Source organism: Miscanthus floridulus, chromosome 18 (assembly GCF_019320115.1).
Source record: "Miscanthus floridulus cultivar M001 chromosome 18, ASM1932011v1, whole genome shotgun sequence".
Classification (NCBI taxonomy): Eukaryota; Viridiplantae; Streptophyta; class Magnoliopsida; order Poales; family Poaceae; genus Miscanthus; species Miscanthus floridulus.
Window position 1 is genome coordinate 132,220,873 of NC_089597.1, and position 27,635 is coordinate 132,248,507.

General features: G+C 45.1%; 3 protein-coding genes across 3 annotated transcripts; 1 reads left to right on the plus strand and 2 right to left on the minus strand.

Moving 5' to 3' along the window:
* Nucleotides 1-16,124: 16,124 nt before the first annotated feature.
* On the minus strand, nucleotides 16,125-20,000 carry LOC136522557 (novel plant SNARE 11-like). The gene is made up of 10 exons (XM_066516362.1): nucleotides 19,561-20,000; nucleotides 19,217-19,309; nucleotides 18,732-18,825; nucleotides 18,615-18,652; nucleotides 18,342-18,430; nucleotides 18,046-18,125; nucleotides 17,481-17,537; nucleotides 17,290-17,382; nucleotides 17,141-17,215; nucleotides 16,125-16,440 (listed from the first exon to the last, which is right to left on the minus strand). The coding sequence occupies exons 1-10, from the start codon at nucleotides 19,632-19,634 to the stop codon at nucleotides 16,363-16,365; spliced, it is 771 nt and encodes a 256-aa protein (XP_066372459.1). The 5' UTR covers nucleotides 19,635-20,000; the 3' UTR covers nucleotides 16,125-16,362.
* A 3,649-nt stretch (nucleotides 20,001-23,649) lies between these two features.
* Nucleotides 23,650-24,693, plus strand: LOC136522558 (uncharacterized). The gene has a single exon (XM_066516363.1). The coding sequence runs from the start codon at nucleotides 23,733-23,735 to the stop codon at nucleotides 24,282-24,284; it is 552 nt and encodes a 183-aa protein (XP_066372460.1). The 5' UTR covers nucleotides 23,650-23,732; the 3' UTR covers nucleotides 24,285-24,693.
* Nucleotides 24,694-24,839: 146 nt separating this feature from the next.
* On the minus strand, nucleotides 24,840-27,384 carry LOC136522555 (endoglucanase 18-like). The gene is made up of 5 exons (XM_066516359.1): nucleotides 26,938-27,384; nucleotides 26,567-26,850; nucleotides 25,986-26,423; nucleotides 25,724-25,868; nucleotides 24,840-25,638 (listed from the first exon to the last, which is right to left on the minus strand). Exons 1-5 carry the CDS (start codon nucleotides 27,137-27,139, stop codon nucleotides 25,142-25,144), a joined length of 1,566 nt encoding a protein of 521 aa, XP_066372456.1. The 5' UTR covers nucleotides 27,140-27,384; the 3' UTR covers nucleotides 24,840-25,141.
* Between the last annotated feature and the right edge of the window lie 251 nt (nucleotides 27,385-27,635).

A 27,635-nucleotide genomic window follows, 5' to 3' on the forward strand; every position in this document is an offset into this window, starting at 1 on the left:
AATGAGTTTTGTCTGTAAAGATGAATTATGGCCAATCCAAATGTTACCATTGTGTCTAATGAGACCTTGCTCTAGACTAAAACCATGAGGATCAGGACTGGCCACAACTAATTGCTTCATGAAGAGCTGAGCTTTAGGATCTGTGGTGTAGGAGTTCAAGACTTCCTGAATCCAAACAGGCTAAACAGTGGAGACTGCTTGAATAGCCAGGAGATGAGCTACTCTGGATAAAGCATCTACAGCCACATTGTCTTTGCCTTTCTTATACACAATCTTAAATTGGAGACCCATGAGTCGAGTCATAGCTTTCCTCTGTAGTTCAAAGTGTAGGTTCTGCTCATTGAGAAAGCTTAAAGACTTGTGGTCTGTGAGAATAGTAAATTGTTGTCTTTGCAAGTATGGTCTCCATTTCTCAACTGCCATAATTAAGGCCAAGAACTCCTTCTCATAAATGGAAAGTGATCTGTGTTTGTCCCCAAGAGCCTTACTAAGATTAGCAATGGGCCTTCCCTGCTGCATCAAAACTGCTCTAATGCCATCATTACAAGCATCAGTTTCTAAAGTAAATGGTTGAGTGAAATCTAGAAGACCCAAGACAAGAGTTCTGGTCATGGCCAATTTGACCTCATCAAATGCCTGCTGAGCTGTTTCAGACTAGACAAACTGCTTGCATTTGAGCAACTGAGTAAGAGGTTTAGTAAGCAGTCCATAATGTTGAACAAACCTCCTATAATAGCCAGTGAGTCCTAGAAAGGCTCTTAGCTCAGTGACTGTAGTGGGTACTGGCCAATGTAGCATAGCAGTGATCTTGGTCTTATCAGTTGCCACACCTTGAGAAGAGATGATGTGACCCAAATATTCTAGACTGTCTTGAGCAAAAGTACATTTAGATGATTTCAAGTACAACTGATGCTGTCTAAGGGTGGCCAACACTTGCTCAAGATGGCTAGCATGATCTTCTAAAGTATTGCTATAGATCAATATATCATCTAGAAAGACCAGCACAAATTTTCTAAGGAAAGGCTGAAGGATTTGATTCATGATACACTGGAAAGTGGCTGGTGCATTAGTGAGTCCAAAAGGCATCACCTTAAACTGGTAGTGGCCATGATGTGTCTTAAATGTTGTCTTGTGCTCATCCTCTGGAAGCATCCTGACCTGATGGTACCCAGACCTCATATCCAATTTTATGAAGAACTTGGCACCGGCCAACTCATCCAGTAGCTCCTCAATGATAGGCATTGGGAACCTATTCTTGATAGTGAGATCATTGAGTTTCCTATAATCTACACAAAACCTCCATGTTCCATCTTTCTTCTTGATAAGTAGGACTAGAGAAGCAAATGGACTATGGTTGTGGCAAATTAACCCAGCTTGGAGTAACTGTTGAACTTGTCTTTCTATCTCTGACTTATGGTGGGGAGAGTAATGATATGGTCTTGAGTTTACAGGAATGGAGTGATCATAAGACCTTTGTGGTGGTAAGGTCTATGGATCAGAGAAAACATCCTCATACTGTGTCAACACCTGTTGGATGGATGATGGAAGTGAAGTGGGACTGGTAGACTAGGTCTGATGGATTGGAACCTGATCCACTAATACAAATGCCCAAACATCATTGCCTTTGGTGGAATTGTAGACTTTATGTGCAGATATTGCTGTCAGCTACAGAGGTGGTGGATTGATGCCCTGCAATTTCACTGGTCGTCCATTCACCTTGAAGGCAAGAGTTTTAAGTTGCCAATCACACTGCATTAGACTGTGGCGCTATAACCAATCAAAACCTAGAATAGTGTCATAGGGGTGCATATCTAGTACTATCATGTCAGAAACCAGAGTATGACCCTGACAATACCATTCCAATTGCTGGACCATTCTATCAGCCACGATCCACTCTCCATTTGCAAGTTTTACTTTGCGAGGGGACATTGGCATAGTTGGCAGACCAGCTAGTTGGGTGAACTGGGCACTTACAAAGCTATGAGAACTGCCACTGTTCAATAGAGTAAGCATAATCTTGTTCTTGACCCTGGTTTTTAGCTTAATACTGTTGCTTGTATCAGTGCTGGTCAATGCATTGAGGGACAACTGACAAAATTGTTCTGGTAAAGCATCCTCGATGGCTAATTGATTGAGAACATCTTCACTAAGTTCTCGGTCTAGGTCATTCACCACCAGAGCATTGCTGTGTGGCTTGGTTCTCTTGGAACAGACCTCAATATGTCCTGGTTCAAATTTCTCCCCACAGGTGTAACACAATCCATTAGCTTTTCTGTAGTCCCTCAGCTGTCTATCCCTCCAAAGAGTACCAGAAACTGGTTGTGTCTTGGTCTCAGTCCTGTGTTGTGGGTTTGGCTTGTGAAGAATAGAAGCCTTCTAGTACTTGTTTTTTCCTCTATCAAGCACCTTTTGCTGAATCCTTGCAATAATAACAGCTCTTTGTACAGTTGTTGGTACCTGAGGCTCAACTACTGCCCTGATGTCATCTTTGAGACCACTGACATAATGGGAGGTGAAGAAAAGATCATCATAATGATAGCTATGCATAGTAATATCAAACTACAATTGCTCAAACTTAGTAGTATAGTCCTCCACAGTTCCTGTCTGCTTGAGATCAATCAACTCAGTGAGGGCATTTCTATAATCATTAGCTCCAAACTGCTGTTCCACAGCCAAGCAAAAAGTGATCCAAGAGATCTTAGGATGTGTCTGTTTATAGGCCTGGTACCACTTGGCAGCATTGCCCTCTAGATGCATGGTGGCAGAAGACACCCAAAGCCTCTCAGGCACATTATAGATAGAGAAGTAATTGCAGCAATTGTCAATCCAGATTTTGGGATGAAGGCCCTCAAACTTGGGAAAAAACATTTTAGGCAAAGCATGATGAGGTACCCTGTCTTCCTTGTCTTGCTCTAGTTTGGATCTATGATACTTGGACTGATCAGTTTTCTAAAGGTTCTTGTCCTTGGCAAACATGTTCTGGAAGTGTGCCTCTTCATCATCATACACTAGGGACGATGAACCATGACTAGCAGAACTCTTCTCCTACTCAAACTGCCGCAGGGTTAGTTGAGCTACTGCCTGGCCATTAGCTCGAACTTGCTGAGCGATAAACTGTTGATCTGTAGAACACTTGTCAACCTTGGCATTGTTTAACTCAATCTGAGTTTTCATCTCTTGTTGGACAATACCCATATCCGTCATACGATTGAACAAGAGATCGAAATGATCCATCACCTGGTCCAACTTAGACTGGTCATCATTAGCGCTCTTCGACATCTGATCCAACATAATTTGGGTCTACTTGGATGGTTTAGGATCGAAAGGCTTAGATGGAGCCGTGACTGAAACTGATGGAACAACGGGTTCGGTTCACACCTCCCCTATTGACTGCTCCACACAACAACAAATCACCGCCGCCTGGAAGTGAGGCTCGACCGAGGAATTTTACACGGAAACAAACGTCCCGCAACTGAAAGGTCCTAATATGGCTAGAGGATGGGTGAATAGCCTATTTAAAAATCTACAAATCAACTAGAGCAATTTAATTAGTGTGACAAATAGCGTAATGCAAACTTGCTCTAGCTCTACAAGGGTTGCAAGCCACCTATCCAACAATTCTAGTTGCAATGATTACTTAGGCACACAAACTTGCTATATAACTACTCACTAAGAGCTCTCAACCTTGCTACTCTAAAGAGCTCAACTAGATGAATGACAATAATAAAGCAAGCTCTCAATTCTAATTACACTAAAAAGCTTGTATCAACTAGTTTGCAAGAATGTAAATAGGTGAGTAGGGTGATTATACCGACGTATAGGGGATGAACCAATCACAAGAAGAATATATAGCCAATCACCGAGAGAATGCCGAAGACAAGAGACAATCGATTTTCTCCCGAGGTTCACATGCTTGCCAACACGCTACGTCCCTGTTGTGTCGACCAACACTTGGTGGTTCGGCGGCTAAGAGGTGTTCCACAAACCTCGTCCATATGATAGGACACCACAAGAACCTACCCACAAGTGAGGTAACTCAATGACATGAGCAATTTACTAGAGTTACCTTTCGGCGCCCCGCCGGGGAAGGTACAACTCCTCTCACAATTACTAGAGACGGCCACGAACAATCACCAACTCGTGCCGATCCTCCACCACTGCACCGAGCCATCTAGGTGGTGGCAACCACCAAGAGTAACAAGCGAAATCCACAGCGCAACATGAATACCAAGTGCCTCTAGATGCAATCACTCAAGCAATGCACTTGGATTCTCTCCTAATCTCACAAAGATGATGAATCAATGATGGAGATGAGTGGGAGGACTTTGGCTAAGCTCATAAAGTTGCTATGTCAATGAAAATGTGCAAGAGATTGAGCTTGAGCCGGCCATGGGGCTTAAATAGAAGCCCCCACGAAATAGAGCCGTTGTACCCCTTCACTGGGTAAAACGCGCTCTGACCGGACGCTCTGGTCATACTGACCGGACCCTGGACATAGCGTCCGGTCCACAGATGTAAGCCACGTGTCATTCTGAGTTAAACTTGAGCCGCCAGATCACATCGGCTATTAACTGACCGGACGCTCCGGCAAAATTGACCGGACCCTGAACCACCAGCGTCCGGTCGTTTACAGTAAGGGTCCAAATCCGGTTTTCTTCGATAGGACGTGTCCGGTCCACCTTGACCGGACACAGACCAGCGTCTGGTGCTAAACCCTAGTCACTGTGTTGCTATGTCAGTTTGACCGGACGCAGAAACCAGCGTCCGGTGCAACACCAAAACTGGCGACCTCTCTGCCACACCTGACCGGACGCGCCGGTCCACTTAAGATCAGCGTCCGGTCACTCACAGTGACCTCCATTTTTTCTGTCTAGGATACCGGTGGCACCGTCGGACTGTCCGCACTCTATGGGCAGACACTCTGCCGGTGGAGTTTCTTGCCCTTGCACCTAAACTTCACCACACTTGATCAAATGTGCTAACCACCAAGTGTATCACTTTGTGCACATATGTTAGCGTATTTTCTCAAACATTTTCAAGGGTGTTAGCACTCCACTAGATCCTAAATGCATATGCAATGAGTTAGAGCATCTAGTGGCACTTTGATAACCGTATTCCAATACGAGTTTCACCCCTCTTAATAGTACGGCTATCAATCCTAAATGTGATCACACTCGCTTAGTGTCTTGATCACCAAAACAAAATGTCTCCTACATTTTATACCTTTGCCTTGAGCCTTTTGTTTTTCTCTTTCTTCTTTTCCAAGTTTAAGCATTTGACCATCACCATGCCATCACCATTGTCATGATCTTCGCCATTGCTTCATCACTTGGAGTAGTCCTACATATCTCATAATCATCTTGATAAACTAGGTTAGCACTTAGGGTTTCATCAATTAACCAAAACCAAACTAGAGCCTTCAATCTCCCCCTTTTTGGTAATTGATGGCAACCCTTATACAAAGATATGACTTAAAGTTTATTTAAATCCATGTTGCTTGTCCAAGCATATTTACCATGTGTAAAGGATATGGACAAATTTCATGAACTCTAAATGGTAGTAATTGCTCCCCCTACATATGTGCTAAGAGTTTGGATTGTAGCTTGCACATATGCTTAGATAGGAAATATAGGAGACAATTTCTACCAAATGATGCTAAGGTGTAAGAGATGGACCTTTGAAGCGTGATACCAATCAGAGTGCACCAATATACCATCCTTAGCACCATTAGTAACTAGACATATACAAGAACTAGAATACCCCATGAGATCAACATTACATGCAAAGGTCTAGTTTCCATAGAATGAACATAAGTCTAGTTACTTAGCCTATGCATGCTAGTTTTTCATTTCAACATTCAAACCTACAACTAGCATACACCACACAAGCATAGATATTTGAAATTAAAACTTATGCCATGCAAGCAAACATATATAATGCTCATTCAAATGCACCATATAAGTTTATGAGCTTGCTCCCCCTATTTGTATGCTCAAAATTTTAATTGATCCCCTTCTTTTGTTATATATTATCTCTCCCCCTTTGTTTCACTATCTTTGTACACTATTTCTCCCCCTTTGTCGTCAATGACCACAAAGGCTTAAAGTTTAGATAGGGGTGACCTCAAACTATAGATATGTTGGGGTGAAACCATGTGAAATGAGGACCATTTTCCCAATTTGTTCAATCTAGAGTACTTGCAAAAGTTATTTAATTCGGTTTGATCCAAGGACAAGCTTCTTCACACCTCCAAATAAGGGTTATCTTGTACCATATTGAGTTAAACACTTATAGCTCATTTTCTAAATCAAACACTAGGTTTACAAGCCCACAAACGTGTCATATGCTACCACTAGATCATTTCAAACATACAAGCAATAGTGGTACCATACAAGCATCAAGTTCATTTAATCTTCTTGAATGAGCCTATTCAAATGTGAAATATGCCTAGATGCACTAATCATGTCCTTAGCAAGGATGTATGCCATTCCAATCAACTTTTACCTTGGATTGCTCGAAGGAGAGGCATGTCATATAATAGGGGTACATCAACACATATTGGAGAAGTCAAGTATGTTCAATTCATTCCTTAGCTTGTAAAACCTCTTCTCATCAAGTGGCTTGGTGAATATGTCGGCAAGTTGATCTTTGGTGCCCACACTCTCTATGCAAATGTCCCCTTTTTGTTGGTGATCTCTTATGAAATGATGGCGGACATCAATATGCTTTGTTCTTGAGTGTTGAACCGGGTTGTTGGTGAGCTTTACGACACTTTCATTGTCACATAGCAATGGCACTTGCTTGAACTTGATTCCAAAGTCACTCAAGATAGCCTTCATCCAAAGTAATTGAGCACAACAACTACCGGTCAAAATATACTCTGCTTTGGTGGTTGAAAGTGCTACACTATTTTGCTTCTTTGATGACCAAGATACAAGTGATCTTCCCAATAGTTGATATGTGCCTGATGTGCTCTTTCTCTCAACTTTGCATCCCGCATGATTGGAATCCGAATATCCAATCAACTCAAATCTTGCTCCTTTGGGATACCATAATCCAACATGCTGTGTATGCTTTAAGTACCTCAATATTCTTTTTGTTGCCTTCAAATGACTTTCTCTTGGTGAGGCTTGAAATCTAGCACACATGTATACACTAAACATCACATCCAGCCTTGATGCGGTCACATAGAGTAAGCTTCCAATCATAGACTGATACATCTTTTGATCCTCCATATTGCCACTAGCATCACTATCCAAGCTTCCACCTGTTCCCATTGGTGTACTAATAGCTTTACTTTCATCTATTTCAAACTTCTTGAGCATGTCCTTAATATACTTGCCTTGACTCACAAATGTGCCATTCTTCATTTGCTTGATTTGAAGACCAAGGAAGTAACTAAGTTCTCCAATCATAGACATCTCAAACTCACTTACCATCATCTTGCCAAACTCCTCACAAAATTCTTGATTTGTTCATCCAAAGATGATATCATCAACATAGATTTGTATTACAAACAAGTTATTCCCAAGCTTCTTGGTGAAGAGAGTGGTGTCAACCTTTCCCATCTTAAATCCCTTAGAGAGTAGGAAATCCCTCAATCTCTCATACCATACTCTAGGTGCTTGTTTCAATCCATACAAAGCTTTTCTCAACTTGTAGACATGGTTGAGTTTCTTCTCATCTTCAAAACCGGGAGGTCGCTCAACATACACAAGCTCATTGATGTACCCATTTAGAAATGCACTTTTCACATCCATTTGGTATAACTTGATGTTGTGGGCACAAGCATAAGCTAGCAAGATCCTAATTGCTTCCAATCTTGCAACCGGGGCATATATTTCTCCAAAGTTAAGACCTTCAACTTGAGTGTAACCTTGAGCCACTAATCTTGCTTTGTTCCTTATTACTATCCCATCTTGATCTTGCTTGTTCCGAAAGACCCACTTAGTTTCAATCACATTATGACCCTTAGGCCTCTCAACTAACTCCCATACTTGGTTTCTTGTGAAGTTGTTTAGCTCTTCATGCATAGCATTGACCCAATCAACATCATTCAAAGCTTCATCTATCTTCTCAGGCTCAATAGATGACACAAACGAGAAGTGCTCATAAAATGATACCAATCTTGATCTAGTTTGTACTCCCCTTGAAATATCACCAATGATAGTGTCCAATGGATGATCTCTTGCAACATTGGTTGGTTGAAGCACTTGCACTTGATTGCTTGCATTAGATTGATCACTTGGTTGAGATGATGAATTATCCATTTGTTGATCTTGCACATTGCCATTACTAGTGCTTGCTTGGATTTGATCATGAGAACCACTAGATTGCATATTTGAGTTAGAGAGCACTTGATTCTTGTCATCTTCAACATCAATCATCTCTCTAGGCCTTAACTCACCAATGTCCATGTTCTTCATTGCATTGACCAATTGAGTGCCTTTTACATCATCTAGGTTCTCATCTTCCTCTTGGGAACCATTTGTTTCATCAAATTCTACATCATGAACCTCCTCAAGAGTACCACTAGCCAAATTCCAAACTCTATAAGCCTTGCTAATAGTGGAGTAACCAAGCAAGAAACCTTCATCATATTTCTTTTCAAACTTGCTTAATCTAGTGTCTTTCTTCAATATATAGCATTTACAACCAAAAACCCGGAAGTATGCTATGTTGGGCTTTCTTCCATTCAATAGCTCATAAGATGTCTTTTCCATCATAGGGTGACAATAGTCAGTTGCTATAGTAGCAAGCCATGTTGATTGCTTCAGCCCAAAATGAATGACTCACATTGTACTCACTCAACATTGATATTGCAATATCAATCAAGGTTCTATTCTTTCTTTCAACTAGTCCATTTGATTGAGGAGTATACTTGGCCAAGAATTGATGTCTAATTCCAAATTCATCACATAACTCATCAACTCTAGTGTTCTTAAACTCACTACCATTGTCACTTCTAACTTTCTTGATTGTTGTTTCAAACTCATTGTGAATGCCTTTGACAAATGATTTGAATGTTATAAACACATCACTCTTGTCAACAAGAAAGAACACCCATGTGTATCTAGTGAGATCATCCATAATCACAAATCTATATTTGTTTCCACCAATGCTAGTGTATGTGGTTGGTCCAAACAAGTCCATGTGCATCAACTCAAATGCCTTAGATGTGCTCATCATGCTCTTCTTAGGATGTGTATTACCAACTTGTTTTCCGGCTTGACATGCACTACATAACTTATCCTTCTCAAATGTGACATCTTTCAAGCCTCTAACTAAGTCATGCTTAATCAATTTGTTTAATTGTTTCATTCCAATATGACCAAGCCTTCTATGCCATAACCAACCCATGCTAGACTTAGTGATCAAACATGTTGACAATTAAGCTTCTCTAGCATTGAAATCAACTAAGTATAGATTCTCATATCTAAATCCTTTGAATATCAAGTTAGAGCCATCTACACTTATGATCTCTACATCATCCACACTAAATATACACTTGAAACCAAGATCACACAATTGAGCTACCGACAATAGGTTGGAGTTCAAGCTCTCTACTAGTAGCACATTGGAAATGCTCAAGTCATTGGATATTGCAATCTTAGCAAACCTTTTGACCTTGCCTTTGCCATTATCACCAAATGTGATACTATCAATTCCATTGCTCTTGCTTTCATTGATTGAATTGAACATTCTTGGATCACCGGTCATGTATTGTGTGCACCCACTATCAAGTACCCAATGTCTTCCCCGGCTTTATAATTTACCTACAAAAAAAGATCAATTTCTTTTAAGTACCCAAACTTGCTTGGGTCCTTATAGGTTAGTCACCAAGGTCTTTGGTACCCAAATGGCCTTCTTCTTTGGGCCCATAATTGGTGTACCAATGAACTTAGCCTTCACACCATTGGCACCCTTATAAAGCATGTAACAAGAATCAAATTTGATTAAGGATACATTAGGTAGCTTGTTCTTATTAGTCTTGCAATTTTGCTCTATATGCCTAACTTGCTTGCATCTATTGTAAAACCGACCATTGCCCTTCACAAAGCTAGCTTTGGGAGTGACAAAGGCCGCCTTGTCTTTCTTGGGGGTATAGCCTAATCCCTCTTTGTTGAGAAAAAATCTTTGGCTACCCAAGCACTTTAGCAAGTGGGCTTCTCCACCATAGGCATTGCCTAAGGCATGAGTGAGCTCTTTCACCTCCTTCTTGAGGGTTTCATTTTCCACCATAAGTGAGGCATCACAAGTGAGACCATCACTCAAGGGTGAAGTGGAAGTAGTAGTGCTACAAGAAGTGTTAGTAGGAGCAACAATAATGGGTTTATGAAAAGATTCATCAATAAGATCACATGTTAGTCCTACATCACATGTTATGATCACTTGCTCCTTCTTGGCTTCCTCCACTTTGACTTGCTCAATGAAAGAGGAGTGAGCCTTTTTAAGCTTAGAGTGAGCTTTGCCAAGCTTCTCATGGGCTTCCATTAGCCTCTCATGAGTTGCATTGAGCTCATCAAGGGATTGCTCAAGAAATTTGACTTTCTTGTTCAATTCCTTGCACTCCTTTCTCTTCATCTCAAAGCAAGTATGCACTTGCTCACACATGTCCATGAGTTCCTCCTTGGAGTACTCTTCATCATCATCATCACTCCTACAAGCATCACTTTCACATTCATCATCATCACTCACATCATATTTTACCTTGATAGGTTTTGCCATGAGGCATGTCGATGGAGTGTCGAAGATGGAGGGCTTGTTGTTGATGGTGATGCTTGCTAGTGCTCTCTTGATAGATTTCTTGTCATCATCACTAGAGCTATCACTATCCAAAGAGCCATCACTATCCCATGTGACCACATAGCATCCACCCTTCTTCTTCTTTTGGAAGGTCATTCTCTTCTTCTTCTTCTTCTTCTTTTCTTTCTTATCCTCCTTGTGCTTCTTCTTCTCATCCTCATCATTGTCACTATTGTATGGACAATTTGCTACTACATGATCGGGGCTTTTGCAATTATAGCATCTTCTCACATACTCTTTCTTCTTGGAGTGATCTCTTCTCTTTCTTGCACCATAGCCCTTCTTCTTCATGAACTTACTCATCTTGCGCACAAAGAGAGCCATAGCATTATCATCAATATCACTAAGATCATCATCATCACTTGATTCTTTCTTGGACTTGCCCTTGTTCTTTGATGATGATGAGCTAGCCTTGAATTCTATGCTTTTCTTCTTCTTGTCTTCTTCTTCCTTCTTGTCATCCTTGTCATCCCCCTCCCTTTCCATACGGTATGTCTCTTATGTCATGACATCACCTAGTACTTAGTTGGGGGTAATATCCTTCAATCCTCCTCTTATGATTAGCAATCTTAACATCTCAAATCTTGGAGGTAGGTACATCAAGAACCGATGAGAGACGTCATCATCCTTGATCTTCTCTTCCAAAGCCTTTAAGTCATTGACAATTACTTGCAATCGATGGAACATCTTCGGAATGCTCTCATCTTCCTTCATCTTGAAGCTTGTCAATTTATCCTTGAGGATATACAACTTGGCACTCTTCACTGCCGGTGTGCCCTCATATATTTCCTCCAATCTCTTCCACACCTCATTTGCTCTTTCACAATCCTTGATTTGCTCAAACACCATTGTATATAGTGTTGAGAGCCATTGTATTGCATTGCTTGTTGATCTTATCTTGGTTGGTGGGATCATTAGGATCAATGATAGCATAGTCATTCTCGGTCACTCCCCATACTTGATCATTGATTGAACCAAGATACATCCTCATCTTTCTCTTCTAATAATCATAGCATGTGCCATCAAAGAACGGTGGTTTACCCCCCACATGGTTGAACATAACTTAAGCCATAATTTGACACCGAGGTTGTTAAGCCTTCAATCAAACGGTGACCACGGCTCTGATACCACTTGAAAGGTCCTAATATGGCTAGAGGGGGGGGTGAATAGCCTATTTAAAAATCTACAAATCAACTAGAGCAATTTGATTAGTGTGACAAATAGCGTAATGCAAACTTGCTCTAGCTCTACATGGGTTGCAAGCCACCTATTCAACAATTCTAGTTGCAATGATTACTTAGGCACACAAACTTACTATATAACTACTCACTAAGAGCTCTCAACTTTGCTACTCTAAAGAGCTCAACTAGATGAATGACAATAATAAAGCAAGCTCTCAATTCTAATTACACTAAAGAGCTTGTATCAACTAGTTTGCAAGAATGTAAATAGGTGAGTAGGGTGATTATACCGACATGTAGAGGATGAACCAATCACAAGAAGAATATATAGCCAATCACCGGGAGAATGCCGAAGACAAGAGACAATCGATTTTCTCCTGAGGTTCACGTGCTTGCCAACACGCTACGTCCCCATTGTGTCGACCAACACTTGGTGGTTCGGCGGCTAAGAGGTGTTCCACAAATCTCGTCCACACGATAAGACACCGTAAGAACCTACCCACAAGTGAGGTAACTCAATGACACAAGCAATTTACTAGAGTTACCTTTCGGCGCTCCGCCGAGGAAGGTATAACTCCCCTCACAATCACCAGAGACGGCCACGAACAATCACCAACTCGTGATGATCCTCCACCGCTGCACCGAGTCATCTAGGTGGTGGCAACCACCAAGAGTAACAAGCGAAATCCACAGCGCAACACGAATACCAAGTGCCTCTAGATGCAATCACTCAAGCAATGCACTTGGATTCTCTCCTAATCTCACAAAGATGATGAATCAATGATGGAGATGAGTGGGAGGACTTTGGCTAAGCTCATAAGGTTGCTATGTCAATGAAAATGTGCAAGAGATTGAGCTTGAGCCGGCCATGGGGCTTAAATAGAAGCCCCCACGAAATAGAGCCGTTGTACCCCTTCACTGGGTAAAACGCGCTCTGACCGGACCCTGGACACAGCGTCCGGTCCACAGATGTAAGCCACGTGTCATTCTGAGTTAAACTTGAGCCGCTAGATCACAACGGCTATTAACTAACCGGACGCTCCGGCAAAATTGACCGGATCCTGAACCACCAGCGTCCGGTCGTTTACAGTAAGGGTCCAAATCCGGTTTTCTTCGATCGGACGCGTCCGGTCCACCTTGACCGGACACAGACCAGCGTCTGGTGCTAAACCCTAGTCACTGTGTTGCTATGTCAATTTGACCGGACGCAGAAACCAGTGTCCGGTGCAACACCAAAACTAGCGACCTCTCTGCCACACCTGATCGGACGCGCCGGTCCACTTAAGATCAGCGTCTGGCCACTCACAGTGACCTCCATTTTTTCTGTCTAGGGTGCCGGTGGCACCGTCGGACTGTCCGCACTCTATGGGCGGACACTCCGCCGGTGGAGTTTCTTGCCCTTGCACCTAAACTTCACCATACTTGATCAAATGTGCCAACCACCAAGTGTATCACCTTGTGTACATGTGTTAGCGTATTTTCTCAAACATTTTCAAGGGTGTTAGCACTCCACTAGATCCTAAATGCATATGCAATGAGTTAGAGCATCTAGTGGCACTTTGATAACCGCATTCCGATACGAGTTTCACCCCTCTTAATAGTACGGCTATCAATCCTAAATGTGATCACACTCGCTAAGTGTCTTGATCACCAAAACAAAATGTCTCCTACATTTTATACCTTTGCCTTGAGCCTTTTGTTTTTCTCTTTCTTCTTTTCCAAGTTTAAGCATTTGACCATCACCATGCCATCACCATTGTCATGATCTTCGCCATTGCTTCATCACTTGGAGTAGTGCTACCTATCTCATAATCATCTTGATAAACTAGGTTAGCACTTAGGGTTTCATCAATTAACTAAAACCAAACTAGAGCTTTCAGCAACCCAAGTCGAAGGACACTTCCCCTCCGAACGCCACCGCACCGCAATTGAACCAGTTGGCTACGAAATTTTACACGAGAACAAGCATCTCGCAACCCTCACCACTAATCCAGGCGTGCTAGAAGGAATGGAGTGAGAAGTTGGGGAAAATCTCACAAAGGGTTGACGCCATCGAATTAGACTGTTGATGTAGTCCCCCAGGTGAGAATCATGCTGTAGAGGCTGGAACCGCCGACGAACAGGTGGTGATGACACCCGCTTGCAGTCGATTGTGGACGAAGAGAAAGCCGTTGCAGTGCCGCCACTCAGTGGGATGGTAAGAACTGCAGCGGATCCAGGGATCTATGGAGGAGATGGGGTAGATGGATGGAAGAGTGGGGATCTCGGATTAGACGAACTCGACGCCACTGGCTGACCCGATTCAACCAAAGGAGGGATTTACGGGACCTCTCGCCCACACCACCAGGATACGGGGTGGAGATCAACCCACCGACCGGAATTACGAATCGAAGATCGAAGCCGAGCGGAATCGAGAGCGGAGGCCGAGGATAAACCGTCTCTGATACCACTGTAACACCCGTGGCCATCGACGTGAGCACTACAAGGGCACAGATCAGGGAGAGGGAAAACGCCGGCGAGGTAGCCCCCTGCCTTAGCGTGGTTCGTATTACTTTTCTTCGATACCGAGTCTCTTACAGAGTTCTGGCATTTGTATGCCGGTAACACGACGCTGTCCTATGGCCCACTTGACAGACTCTGATTACAAAGCAACAATGCAAAATACGCCAAGCTAAAGAGAAGACGTCTTGTGCCCTGCTGTGTCACATGTGACACTTCTCCTCCCCGTTCGCTCGCCAGAAGGAAGAGACCAGCACCGGAAGAGGCCGGCGCCGCCCAGCTCCTTCCCGTGCCCCACATCCTTCCCAGCCCCCGCATCCCGTCTCGCTGCCGGCCGCCGGCTGCTCTCTTGACTCCTCGCGCGTGGGGGCGGGCCGCCGCCGTGGTCCATTTAACGGTGTTGCTAACAGCTGGTGACGGAAATGACAAATAGAGAAACACAAATTTTATCTGATGGCAGTGAAGGAATTTTGAAAATTTTAATAGCAACGAAGCAAGTGCTATAATTTTTAGTGACAGTGAAGTGAAGGAATTATCTCCAGCATAGATTGGACCTCCCGTGCAAGTTGCGAGGCAAAGGTCCATGCTCGTGGTTCGCGACCAAAGTCTCCGGTGAACAATTTATCCGTTTGACTCGGGAGCTCGGCTCATCCTTGGCCGGTTCAAACACGGTGGGCCCGGCTCCCGGCATACATTCCAATGCAGCCCACCGGATCAGGTGGACCACTAGCCAGACGTGTCACATTCAGAATCCAGAGCAAGTGGTCAGGTAAACGTAAAACTGATGAGTTCGTACCAGAACCAGCAACACAAAACACAATCATCGTCTCGTCTCAAAGCTGCGTGACAGCGCGAGCGTGAGATAACAAATCTTGTTTAGTGACAAGAAGATTAGATTAGATTAGTGGTGTGGGTGCGCTTACTGTCATCATCAGCAAGTAAAAAGCGGTCAGAGACGGAGAAAGAGGAGCGACCCCTGCCGTCCTTGTTCTCAGATTCACACGGTGAAAGAACACTCCCGAGTCCTTGCAGTAAGGTGTCATGATTGAGCCGACATATTATATTGACCTGTGTTTATTGATGAACAGACGCTAATACACACAGGTCTTGGCTTCACAGCTCTGTTTACACTATTCTTGTGTGTACTAGTACCACCTTCTCAGTTCTCACCTTACAACTTACTATGCATTACTCATTGTCCAACACTGTGTGTATGACCAAGAATTTGCCAGGTGCTGCCAACCAAAACTGGAGGTCATGCCACGATCCTGAAAGATTACTTATACACGTCTAGAAAGCTTTTCGCATAGAAGTGACTTGGTCGGCGGCTCAGTGCATGCTTTTGACATCGTAATCAAAATAAAAAAAAGCATGCTTTTCACATGGAAAGGGGACACAACCATAAGGGGAAGAATTTTTGCCGGGAAGAAAGAAAGGGAATTGAAAAGGCACCTCAATCAAACTCTTGAGCAGCTCTTGAGACCAACTACGTCACTAATCTCAGTTACACATACATAGCGTCAAAAAAAGTATGCTTCAAGTAAATAAATATCTGCATTTCAAAAGTTGCGGAAAGTATGTATTGTATGATGATCCGTATGTATGTTGTGGTTACTATTCTCACTCTGTGATCATCGATAGCTTGTGTACACATGTCATGGTTCAAACAGAACACGGTTCAGAGCTGGGTTTTGCAAAACAGGAAGACCAGCTAGAAGATGATACACGCACCGTGTAGCCGAGGAATGGATCCCATGCGATAGAGTTACAACAATATGCCACATGACTGGAGCAGCGTTTTACAAGATGTAGATACAGATGGGCCTGCCAAGGAGCCACATCGATTTTTACACGAAGTATGGAATTCACCTGTCCTCTATCGGAACAGCCGCCTGCTGACGGGTGGTGCCAGCCCAGGGATGTCGCGGATGTCCTTGTTGTGTGGGTTCACAATCTGGCAACGGAACAGGATGGACAGCATTCGTCAACAGCCATAATAATAACCAAACAAGCCTGAAAATCCTATACGTTTTTTTTTTGTCGCCTGTCTTTATGGGCTATTTGACTTCTGGATGGCAAACTACTGACAATGACATATCCACCCAGGGGTTTAAGCGATACCATATCTCCTCACTCGTGGTGTACAAGGTTCCTTTTTCTTCTTCTCTTCTATTTTCAAATAAGGTGTCTAAGGTTCCTGAACTAGTGTATGCATGATTTTTATGCACATAGAAGAAAGAAAGATGCTGGTGCACGAATGGTTGGACGGTTTGACACGCTAGCCCCGTTGTCTCTAAATTTCTTAACTAGTGTATTTCAGTCAGAGCAAAGTGGTGACAACTATGAGCAACTATTTTGCCCACTTCATCTCCCACAAGAACATTGCCCTTTGAGGACAAATTTTCCACTGAGTTCTGTAAACTTCACATCAAACCAAAAGGCCTCCACAAGAACAAAGTGCCCTTTGAGGACAAATTCATTTTCCACAGTTCTGTAAACTTCACATCAAACCAAAAGGCCAAAAACGACAGAGTGGTAAAATCATGTAAAGGGGGCTAAGTGTAGGATTGCCAAGCCATTTTAACTGAATCTCATCACAATATTGGATAGATCATTGATGAGTAAGCAAATCTCTGAAGAAGGTAAGCACTCACCTTAACAATTATTATAGCTATGACTCCAGCAACAATGAGAAAAAGCATGGCCATGATGCATCGATCAGTTGCAACCTATTTTAAAAGAATTGATAATATATAAGAAAAGAGTTTGCTAATAAACTAAAGAAACTGTGAGATGAATTTACCTGTCTACCGATTTCTTTCACCAATTGAGATGCCTTTTTGATGGAGAAATGGATGGAATCCAGCTCATTAACAACTCTGCTCATTTGTTCTGTCTGGTGAAGAAGAAATAGCCCAAAATTGCCTTTACATTCCTGATTGGACAGCATAATAGAACAATTGGCTCCTTCTGGAAATAAGAAAAGAAACATACCTGTGCTTTCAGAGCAGCTGCAGTCTCTGTGCCCACATTGATGGTTTCTTGGACAGTCTACAAAATAGACAACAGATCAGCATCAAGAAGCAATGAAGTGTGAATACACTGCCGCTGAGAGGGCATGAGCACAGCAATTTGTGGGAAGACTTGAGAGTCAACAACAAATTGTTCGTGGAAGCTAGGATCATTGAGAAATATAAATATTGAGGTCTTCGGCAGTGGATTGGATTCAATTCCAAACTTAGCACAAAGCATCAAGACTCGAGAGGAGGAAAATAACTTATCTATATCTATACACAAAACAGCTGCGGCCAAAAAAATTCCTCGTCTTCAACCGAAAAAAAAAAGGAAAGGGAAAAAAGGAAAGGGAAGATGAAGAGGGGGCAACACGGCAATGTCAGCATCTTAGCAGCATAATGAGAAACAAAGATCTTAAAAGGATCATGTGTGATGCAAAAGCTCTTTCTGAACACAGATTTTTCAACTTGTTAAACAAGATCAATAGCTGTTCCTAGGAAAATGATGCTATAAGCTCAGATGCAGGTCATAAATAAGTATTAACCTGCTTAGATCGTGCAATAGCTTGATCAGTTTCATCCATAAGTTGATTGCCTTGATCCATTAACTGCTGGTTTGTCATATCTGAGAAAAAGAAACTGCTCAGTTATCTGAAGAGTTGTATAAATCCATGCCTGTGGTATAAGAGGCTTGTTTCTTGCAAAGGTTTCAATAGGTAAACATAACAACCAAAAGGAAATAAGTTTGCCTAATATATTCCTAGCTTGTGAACCTGAAAGAGATCATACAATCACATATTCACATGAGCAAACTTAAAAGGGATGTGATGTCGCCACTTACTTGATGCTAACTGGACATTTTCTTCACCAAAGCCATCTTCAACACTTGGCCCATCAAAAAGATCAATTCTCTTGTTTTCACTTGCCTGTCTGCAGCCCAAGTGATATTTTCAGTAGGTAACATGATATGTTACAGAAAACTGTAAATGCATTGAAAAAGATAAATCTGATGCATAATTTAGTGGCACGAGTTCAATTTGTTACGGATGCAATGCATAAGCTGAAGTTGGATACATTGCGAGAATACAGTGTACTGAGACAGGTCAAAACTCACTGTTTCTTAAGAGCAACGTAGGAGTTCAATTCTTTGATCTGCAAAACAAGATATTCTAGTTAGGAAATGATCCACACATATGACATCTATCATGCAATCAGGTTTTGGCAATAGTACCATTGACTGCTTCCTATCATGCAACATTTTTGCTGTCGTCGGATCAGTATGCCCAGCCTCATCTTTGCTAACTCGCTCGAAATCTTTGATGAGTCTGGATAATCACACATAAATAAAAAGAGCAAAATGTTAGCTTTTTTGAAATTACTCGTCTAAGTCTCCATTTTTCCTAAAAACAAATGTTTGGCCCCGTTAATGCGATTCAAAATACAGAGACTGCAAGTAGCCATGAGCAGCGGAAACAGTGGAACAAGGTATACACAACGCAATATATTTGTCAAGAGATACAGAAATGACTTTGATGGAGAAAAACTATATTGATGTTAGTGTGAGGTAAGCAGCACCACAATGCAACTTATGTACTCATTCCATCAGCATTACTTGCATTTAGCCTTCCGACCACTGTTTTATGAAGGGGACGATGCTAAAAGCTATATATAGAGTAGTACAGAAAGGGAATGGAAGAGAATAAGAGATTGAGCAACCTCTTGCAATCTCGCATCTTGTCAGTAAGCTCTTCAAGCTGCCTGCTGCGGCGGTTGGCATCCTTGATCTTCTCCAGCTTCTGGAACCCATTTCTGCAGACAAATCAAGCAAAGCATCAGTCAATCACATCATATATGCTACCATGTCTACACAGATCAAGTAGTAGAACCCGCAAGTTTTTTTTTCTTTTTTCTTCCACCCTACAGGTCAACAATTGGGTCTCCAAACTAGTGCCCCACTACCGAAACCGCAGCAAGCAAACTGAGATCTGGCGACCATGCGTGGGCGGCACAAGCAAGCTAGAGCAAGCTCAATCGCAGCAAGCCAAATGGTGTGAGCTTACTGCAATGCGCGGAGGATGTCGCCGATCTGGCCGTCGATCTCGGCCAGCTCCTCGTTGACCGACGCCAAATCCATGTCCTCCTCCCCCTCCGGGTCAGGGCAACCGAGACCCCACGGGGGAAAGCGAAATCCGAACGAAAAGAAGGATCAGGGTCCCCCCGACCCCTCAACCTCGAGCTCCCTGCCTGCCAAACCCCCACCACAGCCGGATCGCCTCGAAGGGGCCCCAACCCCAATGCGGGTCCGGCTGGATTCGCCGGGCGCGGGTCGAGAGGAGGCGATCCAACGCCCGGGGTGGCGGCTGGCAGAGGCGGCGGCGAGGGTCTCCGACAGGGGCGGGCAGGTCGGAGCGGAAGCACGCCGCGCCTTGGCTCTAGCTTGTTTGTTTGGTTTTGCTTTCGCTTTACGGAGGATCTTCCTCGTTGGATTCACACATCCGCATTCGCAGCCGGCATCCCTCCTTTGACTCGTCAATGACTATTCGTCACTTTCGTCAGGGTATATCCTGTCCGTACGATCGTCATCCGGTGCAGCAAACCATCTGGTCAGTTGAAGTGAAACTGAAGCACCTCACGGCAGAGGCGTTATTGCATTTTGTTCGAGCAGGCCCAAACGCTGTTACTAAAACTGAGGATGGTCTCAAAAACAAAACAAAAAAGTTGTTGTCCATGTAGACTTGAATAGTTTGACTATCTACCCAATGTAAAGAATACTCCTTCCAACTCATACGTCCTCTTAGAATTGCTACGAGATTCTTGCTCCTATGCATCCGAATTTTATTACTAATGAAATGAAGAGATAAGAGTACTCATGGAAATTCTATGAATAAACCTTAGGTGCCTTGCCTGGTAAGGTTTTTGCAACATCAATGAGCGTATATAATTGTCAATTGCGAGGAAATGCCTGTTGGCTCTCACAACCCCTTTGTTCAGTACTTCTGTGTTCTTTTGTGAGTTTAAATCCCAAAAGTTTTGGTATTTTTTATGATGATGGACATGAATGTTTATTGCCTTGTTGGAATATACTAGTCCAGCTTAGCATGGACTCCCTCGTATCCATGATTGTTTCTTGATCATTATAGTGTAGCTAGTAAACTTGATGCAACATTTAGTACATGTAGCCTAGTAATTTATCCTAATCATTCTTTTCCTCTCAACCAGTCTCATAGTAGCCCTTACATCGATGTCCACTGTTGGGTCAAAGTTCTTTGTAATAAACCAATGACTATGTTGAGTATGATCTTCCCTATCAAAAACTTCACAAACAGGCACACGCAACCTTCGTCTAAGTGACACCCTAGTTTTGTTATGAGGTAGGATACCTTAACAAGTTGTTTGAAAAGAAGATTATCAACATATATAACACTAAATATAATTATAATTACTATGAAAATATCTTTTGTGGTGAATCTAATGATATTTGTATGGATTCATAAATATTGGTATTTGTTTATATATACTTAGTAAAACATATTAAGACTGTTTGACTTAGGGCAAAGCTTGAATGTCAATCTTTGTTGACGAAGATAGTATTAGGGAACCACATTACAAGAAGACCCTCAAAAGGCGATCAAAATACATCAAGGTCCCTTGTACTTTGACGGTGTTGTATCCTATGCTCACACATATTACTTGTTAAACCATGAAATGGGGCCTAACCACGTAGCGTGCGTCTCGATTTTTGCAAAATCCAAAAATGCACGAGGCTACAACCAACGTGTATGCACGAGGCTACGACCAACATATAAGGGGCTTAAGCCCCTCCCTCCTCTCACACAAATCGACACCAACATCAATAAAGGTCCACAATAGTGTTGACGTTGAAGGTACAAATTTAGGTGCTAGCAAAAAAATTCACCCAGCCACAATAGATGAAAAACGAACTTTTTTTTGTTTTCGCTGCAACGCATGGGCTTAGTGAAAGCAAATTTCCTTATTTGTTTCATCCGTGACCTCCAATTGCTCAAGAGACATTGCTCCTAATTCAAAGTGGTCTTCTTTCTATAAACGTGGGCACCATGGTGCATCAAAAAGCAACTCTAGTCTATTGAGAATGGAAACAAAGTTCTTCACCCTACAATGATAGTCTAGATAGACATAGAATCTCTAGCTTTGTATTTTTTCAATAAAGTTCGTAACAACATCATGCTCTAGCAGCCCAGTGAGGCAGTGACCAATAATATCACAAACAATATCCACTTCACTAGGTACTGTAGAATTTTGATCCATTCCAGCAATATTTCCATATTGCCATACAGCTTGAGGCTCTGTGGTTTTTCTAGGGGCGTGGATAACCAAATTCTCGACACAATGGTACTGGCTAAGTTCAAATATGGGACAAATCTAAGGGGGCTTGAGTCCCCCCCCCCCCCCCCCCCCCCTCTTACACACATTGCATATATAAACGAACAACAACAAAAAAAAAAGGCAACAAGAAATGTGCACGATGCTGGAAGACTATGAGTCTGGAAGATAAAAGGTACAAGAAGAAAAGAAAATGGAAATGTGGTGGAGGAACAAAATTGGAAGTTAATCCCGGTTTCGAGCTTTTGCAAGAAAGAGAGATGTGAGAGCTAGGAGAAAAAGAAAAGAAATGATCCATATACATGTGAGGAAACAATAGTTATAGATTTCATTAATCGTCTATGCATGGTGTCAAAGTTAAAGAAAAATATAGGATAAATTCTTTTTAGTGTATAGATAATTGATTTGGGCCTCTTTGATTAAAATCATGTTTCAAAGAGAGATTCATTTGGTCGCCTACTCTAGTGTCACTACCCATAAAAATCCATTAAATTCCACGTCATTAGCCACCAATACAAACCATGTTGGTTTAGCATCTAGCCGTCAAACTCCAGTTTGACGTTCTTTTAGGGCATGAATGTATCACGCTCTGTATAATTTGGTTGCGATCATCCATAGTATATCCTATATCATATACTATATATATACACATTTGTAGACTAAGGCCACTAACAATCATTTGTTGCTATAAAGCTACAACCACAGTAAGCCATGTCATCTATATTTCATTCTCTACAAATCACATCCCTTCGTGTCCTGGTTCTCGTGTAGACATGGTTTCTAACTTAGATCCAATTTCTATGGCAGTGTTCGGCTGGCTGGCTGGCCAGCCACCTCACAAAATCATTGTTCATGTCCTGCCAGAACAGTATTTTTCTCTCACAATAATCAGCCGGAACAGTATTTTCAGTCCTGCCGAACAGGCCCTATGATTTTTGCTCTCTCTCTTCATTAACTACCTTGTCACGTCAGCAAAACGTTTAGGTGGTAATACGATTAATGTCCATAGAAACTAGGATGGTTTATGCATTGGGAGTGCCCTAATGCTATACACCGTTTTAAATCTTAGAGTCTAGACACAAAAGCACGAAGATCTTTTATCAGAATGTTATACAACACACGTGTATTTTAGCACGGAAAATCACATTGATTTTTTATATATCTCTCTCCCGTCCTCTCCCTCTCGGTCTCTCATGAGGCGCGGCCACGCCTCCCTCGACGCCACTGCTCCCGCCACAGTCGCCCCCGCCGGTGCACCGGCAGCCCTCCTCCCCTCTGTCCCTGCGCGGGTGAGTCCTTGCAGTCTCTTCTCTTCCCCTCCCTCCGCACGCATCTCTCTCCCTCTCCGTCTCCCGATGCGGCGCCGCAGCGGCCAGGCCCCGTGGTGGCCGCTGTCCGACGCTACCGCGCGCGCTGTTGTGGCCGAGCGCCCGGTGGTGGGCGCACCTACGGTGCAGCGGCCCCTATCCCTTCCTCCCGCCGCGCACGCGCCGCCAGCCATGGCAGTGGCGATGGCGTCGCCTCCCCGCGCCCGCGCCGGCCATGGTAGTGGCGGCGGTGGCGGCGGCGGATCTATGATTTATTCTTCCATAGAAAAATTATGATCCTGTTATCTATGGAGGCTGGAGGTAGAAAAATGATAGAGGTTGTTGGATCTTAATCCTATGGTGTAAAAAAAATTATATATTGAAACTGTATAAAACGTATGGTTGTGTACCAGACTCCATTTTATTGCCTTTAAAATCACCGTCTAATCGTCTATGATCCATGATCCATCCAGTGGCGGCTGCCGTCGTAGCCACCCAAACCCCATCAACAAACGGCGCCAACTCCAGACTTGCAGAGGCCAGTGACCACGACGATCTCCGCCATGAAGCACCTCCTCCTCCCCTCCCCTCTCCCACTCCTCCTCCACCGCCCTTCCAAGCCCCATCTCCTCCACCCTCGCCGCCGCCTCGTCTCCATCCGCAACGCCGCATCCGGCGGCAGCTCCGGCGAACCCACCCCCGCCGCGGATACGGCCACCGGGACGTCACCGCCGGCCGCTGCCACTGCCAAGCCCGCCGGCGTCAAGGACCGCCTCAAGGCGAGGAACCAGGCCCGCCGGGTCCAGCTGGACTCTCCACCGCCGGAGGTGGTGGTGGCGCCCAAGAGGAAGCCCGCCGCGTCGTCGTCATCTCCTGCGCCGAAGAAGAAGGAGAGGCGTAAGGAGTGGGAGGAGATGAGCGTGGGCGAGAAGGCCGCGGAGCTGTACGTCGGGGAGAAGGGCCTGCTCTTCTGGCTCAACAAGTTCGCCTACGCCTCCATCTTCATCATGGTCGGCGCCTGGGTCCTGTTCCGCTTCGTCGGCCCCTCGCTCGGCCTCTACCAGCTCGACGCCCCGCCGCTGCCGCCCACTGCCGTGTTCGGCGGCTCGCCGTGACGGCTCCAGAGTGTCGGTGTCGAGTCACTTCCGAGCGGCGGAGTACACTAGGTAGAGCTAGCGACAATAAGATAATATGGATAGATTGAGGAAGAAGAGGACGCGAATTTTGGAGCCAAAGTTTGGATCTTTTGCTGGCAATGTGAATTTTAGATGCGCAGTTCTTGGAGGCATGACATTGCTGAATTCCTGGTTTATCTGTGCAAACCTGTTTGGTGTTGTATAGGCAAGCAATTCATTTCGGTATGCTCTTCAATTGAGTTTGAGAAGCTGAGACTGAGATCAAGAAGCTATCTTCCATTCTGCTGGCGTTCTTCTAATGAAGACAAAAATTCTCAGAACAGAATTTGAGTTCAAAAGCCCATTATGGGCAGGAAATGGACAATGTAATTTCTAGTGATTTCCATTATCTCTAATGCCAATCTCTGAATTCTTCCATGCTAACACAACCTAACACTCATTCATCGCGTGGCATCAGCACTTCCAAAGCATCTATAATTAGTAGTCACTGCTGACTGTTTTGATCCGAAGAACAATGCTATACTCCATCAGTTGTAGTCAGATCACAGCACAGAGGTTGGTCTACATAAGCAAATGTTCAAGTCTGTAATTTCTATCCTCTCTTATGAAGATCTCTGAATCCTTCCATGCTAACACCACACCCTAACACTTAACATTCATTGAACAGTTGACATCAACACTTCCATAGTAATTAATTAGCAGTGACTGCTGGCTGCTTAGTCAGAAGAACAAGTTAAAGCCACACATCATCAGTCGAAGTCGGATCACATTCACATTCACAACAGAGTCGGTCAGTTAGAAAAGGAACCCAATCCAAGCGAGCACAGCAGGCCGGATCAAGAGAGCGACTTGGCCACGGGGGCGGTGGAGAGGAGGCCGGAGAGCAGGCCGACGACGAGCGCGCTGTTGTACGTGGTCGGCTCGTTCTGCTGCACGTTCTCCCTGTCGTCGACGAACGAGTCGTTCTTGAACGGCCCGCCGACCAGCGCGCCGGTGGCGACGTTCGGGTTGGGGTCGGGCGACTTGAGCCACTCCTGGCCGTCGCAGCCGGTGTCGACGTCGGCCGGGATGGACGCGCCGCGGTGGTGCACCCGCTGCGGGTAGCTGTCGCCGAAGCCGACGAGGTAGCTCAGCTTCACGGGGTTGTCGCCGAGGACGTAGTCCGCCTGCGACTTGGCGAACTTGCGCAGGTCCAGCGCTGTGAAGCTCTTGCCGCTGCAGGTCAGCTCCGACTTCCCCGACGTCGCCATGTAGTTGCTGTAGACGTTGGCGAGGAACGCCGACGCCACCGGGTGCTGCAGGGAGTTCCACTCCGCCACGTACAGCAACCCCCCTGCAAGGTTGCACGGTTGCTTCAGCTGTCAAATCTACAAAATTTACCAACCAAAATCACCATGTGCTCTGCACATTTCAGTTACCTTCTGTTCTGAAAGCGGCCGTGTCCGACTCCGGTAGGAGAATGCACATGACGGCTTCGGCAGTGTCCTTGTACGACCCAAGCACCTCGTCTTGTCCGGCATCAGATCCATCTGCGGCGAAGAACCTCACCCTTGACAAGAGAACCTGCAGTTCGTTCGTTCAAGCCAAAATGTTGCAAAGATTTTTAAATCAGAATGAACGTTCTTTAATTCATCATGTCATAAAAAGAAAAGGAAGTTACAATAAATAAGATTTGTCTACCTCGGTGCCGGCGCGTTTGTCGTCCCAGCTGAAGTACCTCGGATTGCCCAGGTCGGCGAACTCGTCGGCGTTCTTACCGGTGGCGTAGCGCAGGTAGCTGTGGTTGCCGGTGGCGTGGTACAGCCAGCTGGCAGCCCACAGGAGCTCGTCCTGGTACGTCGTGGAGTTGTAGTAGGCGCTGAGCTCCGGGAACGTGCGCGTGTAGGAGCCCCGGTGCTTGTCGGCGAACGCGAACAGCCGCTCGGCGTGGTCCAGGAGCGTCGACGCGTACGTCGCGTTGGCGGGCTTGTACACCAGCGACGCCGCGGCCATGGCCGCCGCCGTCTCCGCGGCCACGTCGCTGCCGGGGGATTTCGCGGTGATCTTCGTCAGCGGCCTCTTCTCCGACATCGTCTCCGGCCGCTCCCAGCACTTGTGGTCCGATTTCGGGTCGCCCACCTGATCACTCATAAAAAAAAATGACGACAGGGCCGGCAGAGGGCAGATCAAGGATCGATTATTCCCCTGGACGTGATCAGGACTGTAGGAGGGGGATCAACGATCAAGGATGAGATGCATGCAAGATCATGATCATCAATCACCTGGATGTAGAGCACGTCGTCGGAGGGGTGCGCGTTGACGAGGAACTCCATGATCCAGCCCAACGCGTCCATGGCGGCGTCGCGCTGCTGGGCGGCGCGCATGGCGTCGCCGTACTCGAGGACGGACCACGACAGCATGGTGCCGGTGAACGCCAGCGTGAACCCGAACTTGACGTGGTCGCCCGCGTCGTACATGCCCTTGGACAGGTCCAGCTTGGCCTCCTCGCCGTCGCGCAGCGCCGAGTCCCCTCGCCACAGGATCGTGTTGTTCACCAGCTTCCCGGCTGGTTCATCGATCGATCAAGACATTAGAGGATGCAGAGATTCGATGAGGTCGACGGAGGATGGCATCGGCATTGATTGGCACGTACATTTCTGGACTTGGAAGAAGCGGAGCGCCACGGTGAGGGCCTCGGCGTACTTGGGGTCCGGCACGCCGGGGATGGGGAAGACATTGCCGCCGTCCTTGTAGCGGGCGAACACGACTGCGGCCGTGACCGCGAGCGCCAGCAGCGTCAGGACCAGGAGCCAGCAGCAGCACCGCACGCTGCAGCCGCAGCAGCGCCGCGCCATTATTGGTCGCCCGCCGCGGAGCTCTTCCCGCCACCACCAGATCGCCGATTATTCAGAGGCGCGGCGCGACCGCGAGAGAGACGACGACGACAGGAAGGAGGACAACAACGGCCATCCGCGGCCGGGCACGATCCCCTAGGCTGCATCAACCGACCATCCACGCGCGCCGGGAACGAATGGGTAGCCGCCACGTACGTGCGAGCGTGTGGCAGGGTAACCAACTTTGCGCGTGGGGGGGCAGGACGTGCCCGTGCCGCCGGCAATGGCGTCGGTTGGTGTGAGGTGGTGGGGAGTTAGAGGCTGGCCATGACCGTCTCCTCGATCGATCACAGATCAGTTGCTTTGCTTGCGGTTCCTTTTTTTGGGTGCATGGCAACACCAGGGGCCACCTTGCAGTTGCAGACTTGCAGTTACGCACAAGCACGAATCTTGACACCTAAACGAGACGATTCACCGTCAAACTACGCGCGGTTGAGATTGGCTAGGGCCCACAGTG

What these genes read in the sequence shown, in the direction of transcription:
- LOC136522558 (XM_066516363.1), top strand. Translation starts at nt 23,733, where the DNA reads ATGAAGCACCTCCTCCTCCCCTCCCCTCTCCCACTCCTCCTCCACCGC.
- LOC136522555 (XM_066516359.1), bottom strand. Translation starts at nt 27,139, where the DNA reads ATGGCGCGGCGCTGCTGCGGCTGCAGCGTGCGGTGCTGCTGCTGGCTC. An exon ending in ACGACGTGCTCTACATCCAG is followed by an intron (nt 26,424 to 26,566) that starts GTGATTGATGAT and finishes ATGAGTGATCAG; the next exon opens with GTGGGCGACCCGAAATCGGA. An exon ending in ACAAACGCGCCGGCACCGAG is followed by an intron (nt 25,869 to 25,985) that starts GTAGACAAATCT and finishes AACGAACTGCAG; the next exon opens with GTTCTCTTGTCAAGGGTGAG.
- LOC136522557 (XM_066516362.1), bottom strand. Translation starts at nt 19,634, where the DNA reads ATGGATTTGGCGTCGGTCAACGAGGAGCTGGCCGAGATCGACGGCCAG. An exon ending in GACATCCTCCGCGCATTGCA is followed by an intron (nt 19,310 to 19,560) that starts GTAAGCTCACAC and finishes ATTTGTCTGCAG; the next exon opens with AAATGGGTTCCAGAAGCTGG. An exon ending in TACGTTGCTCTTAAGAAACA is followed by an intron (nt 18,431 to 18,614) that starts GTGAGTTTTGAC and finishes CTTGGGCTGCAG; the next exon opens with ACAGGCAAGTGAAAACAAGA.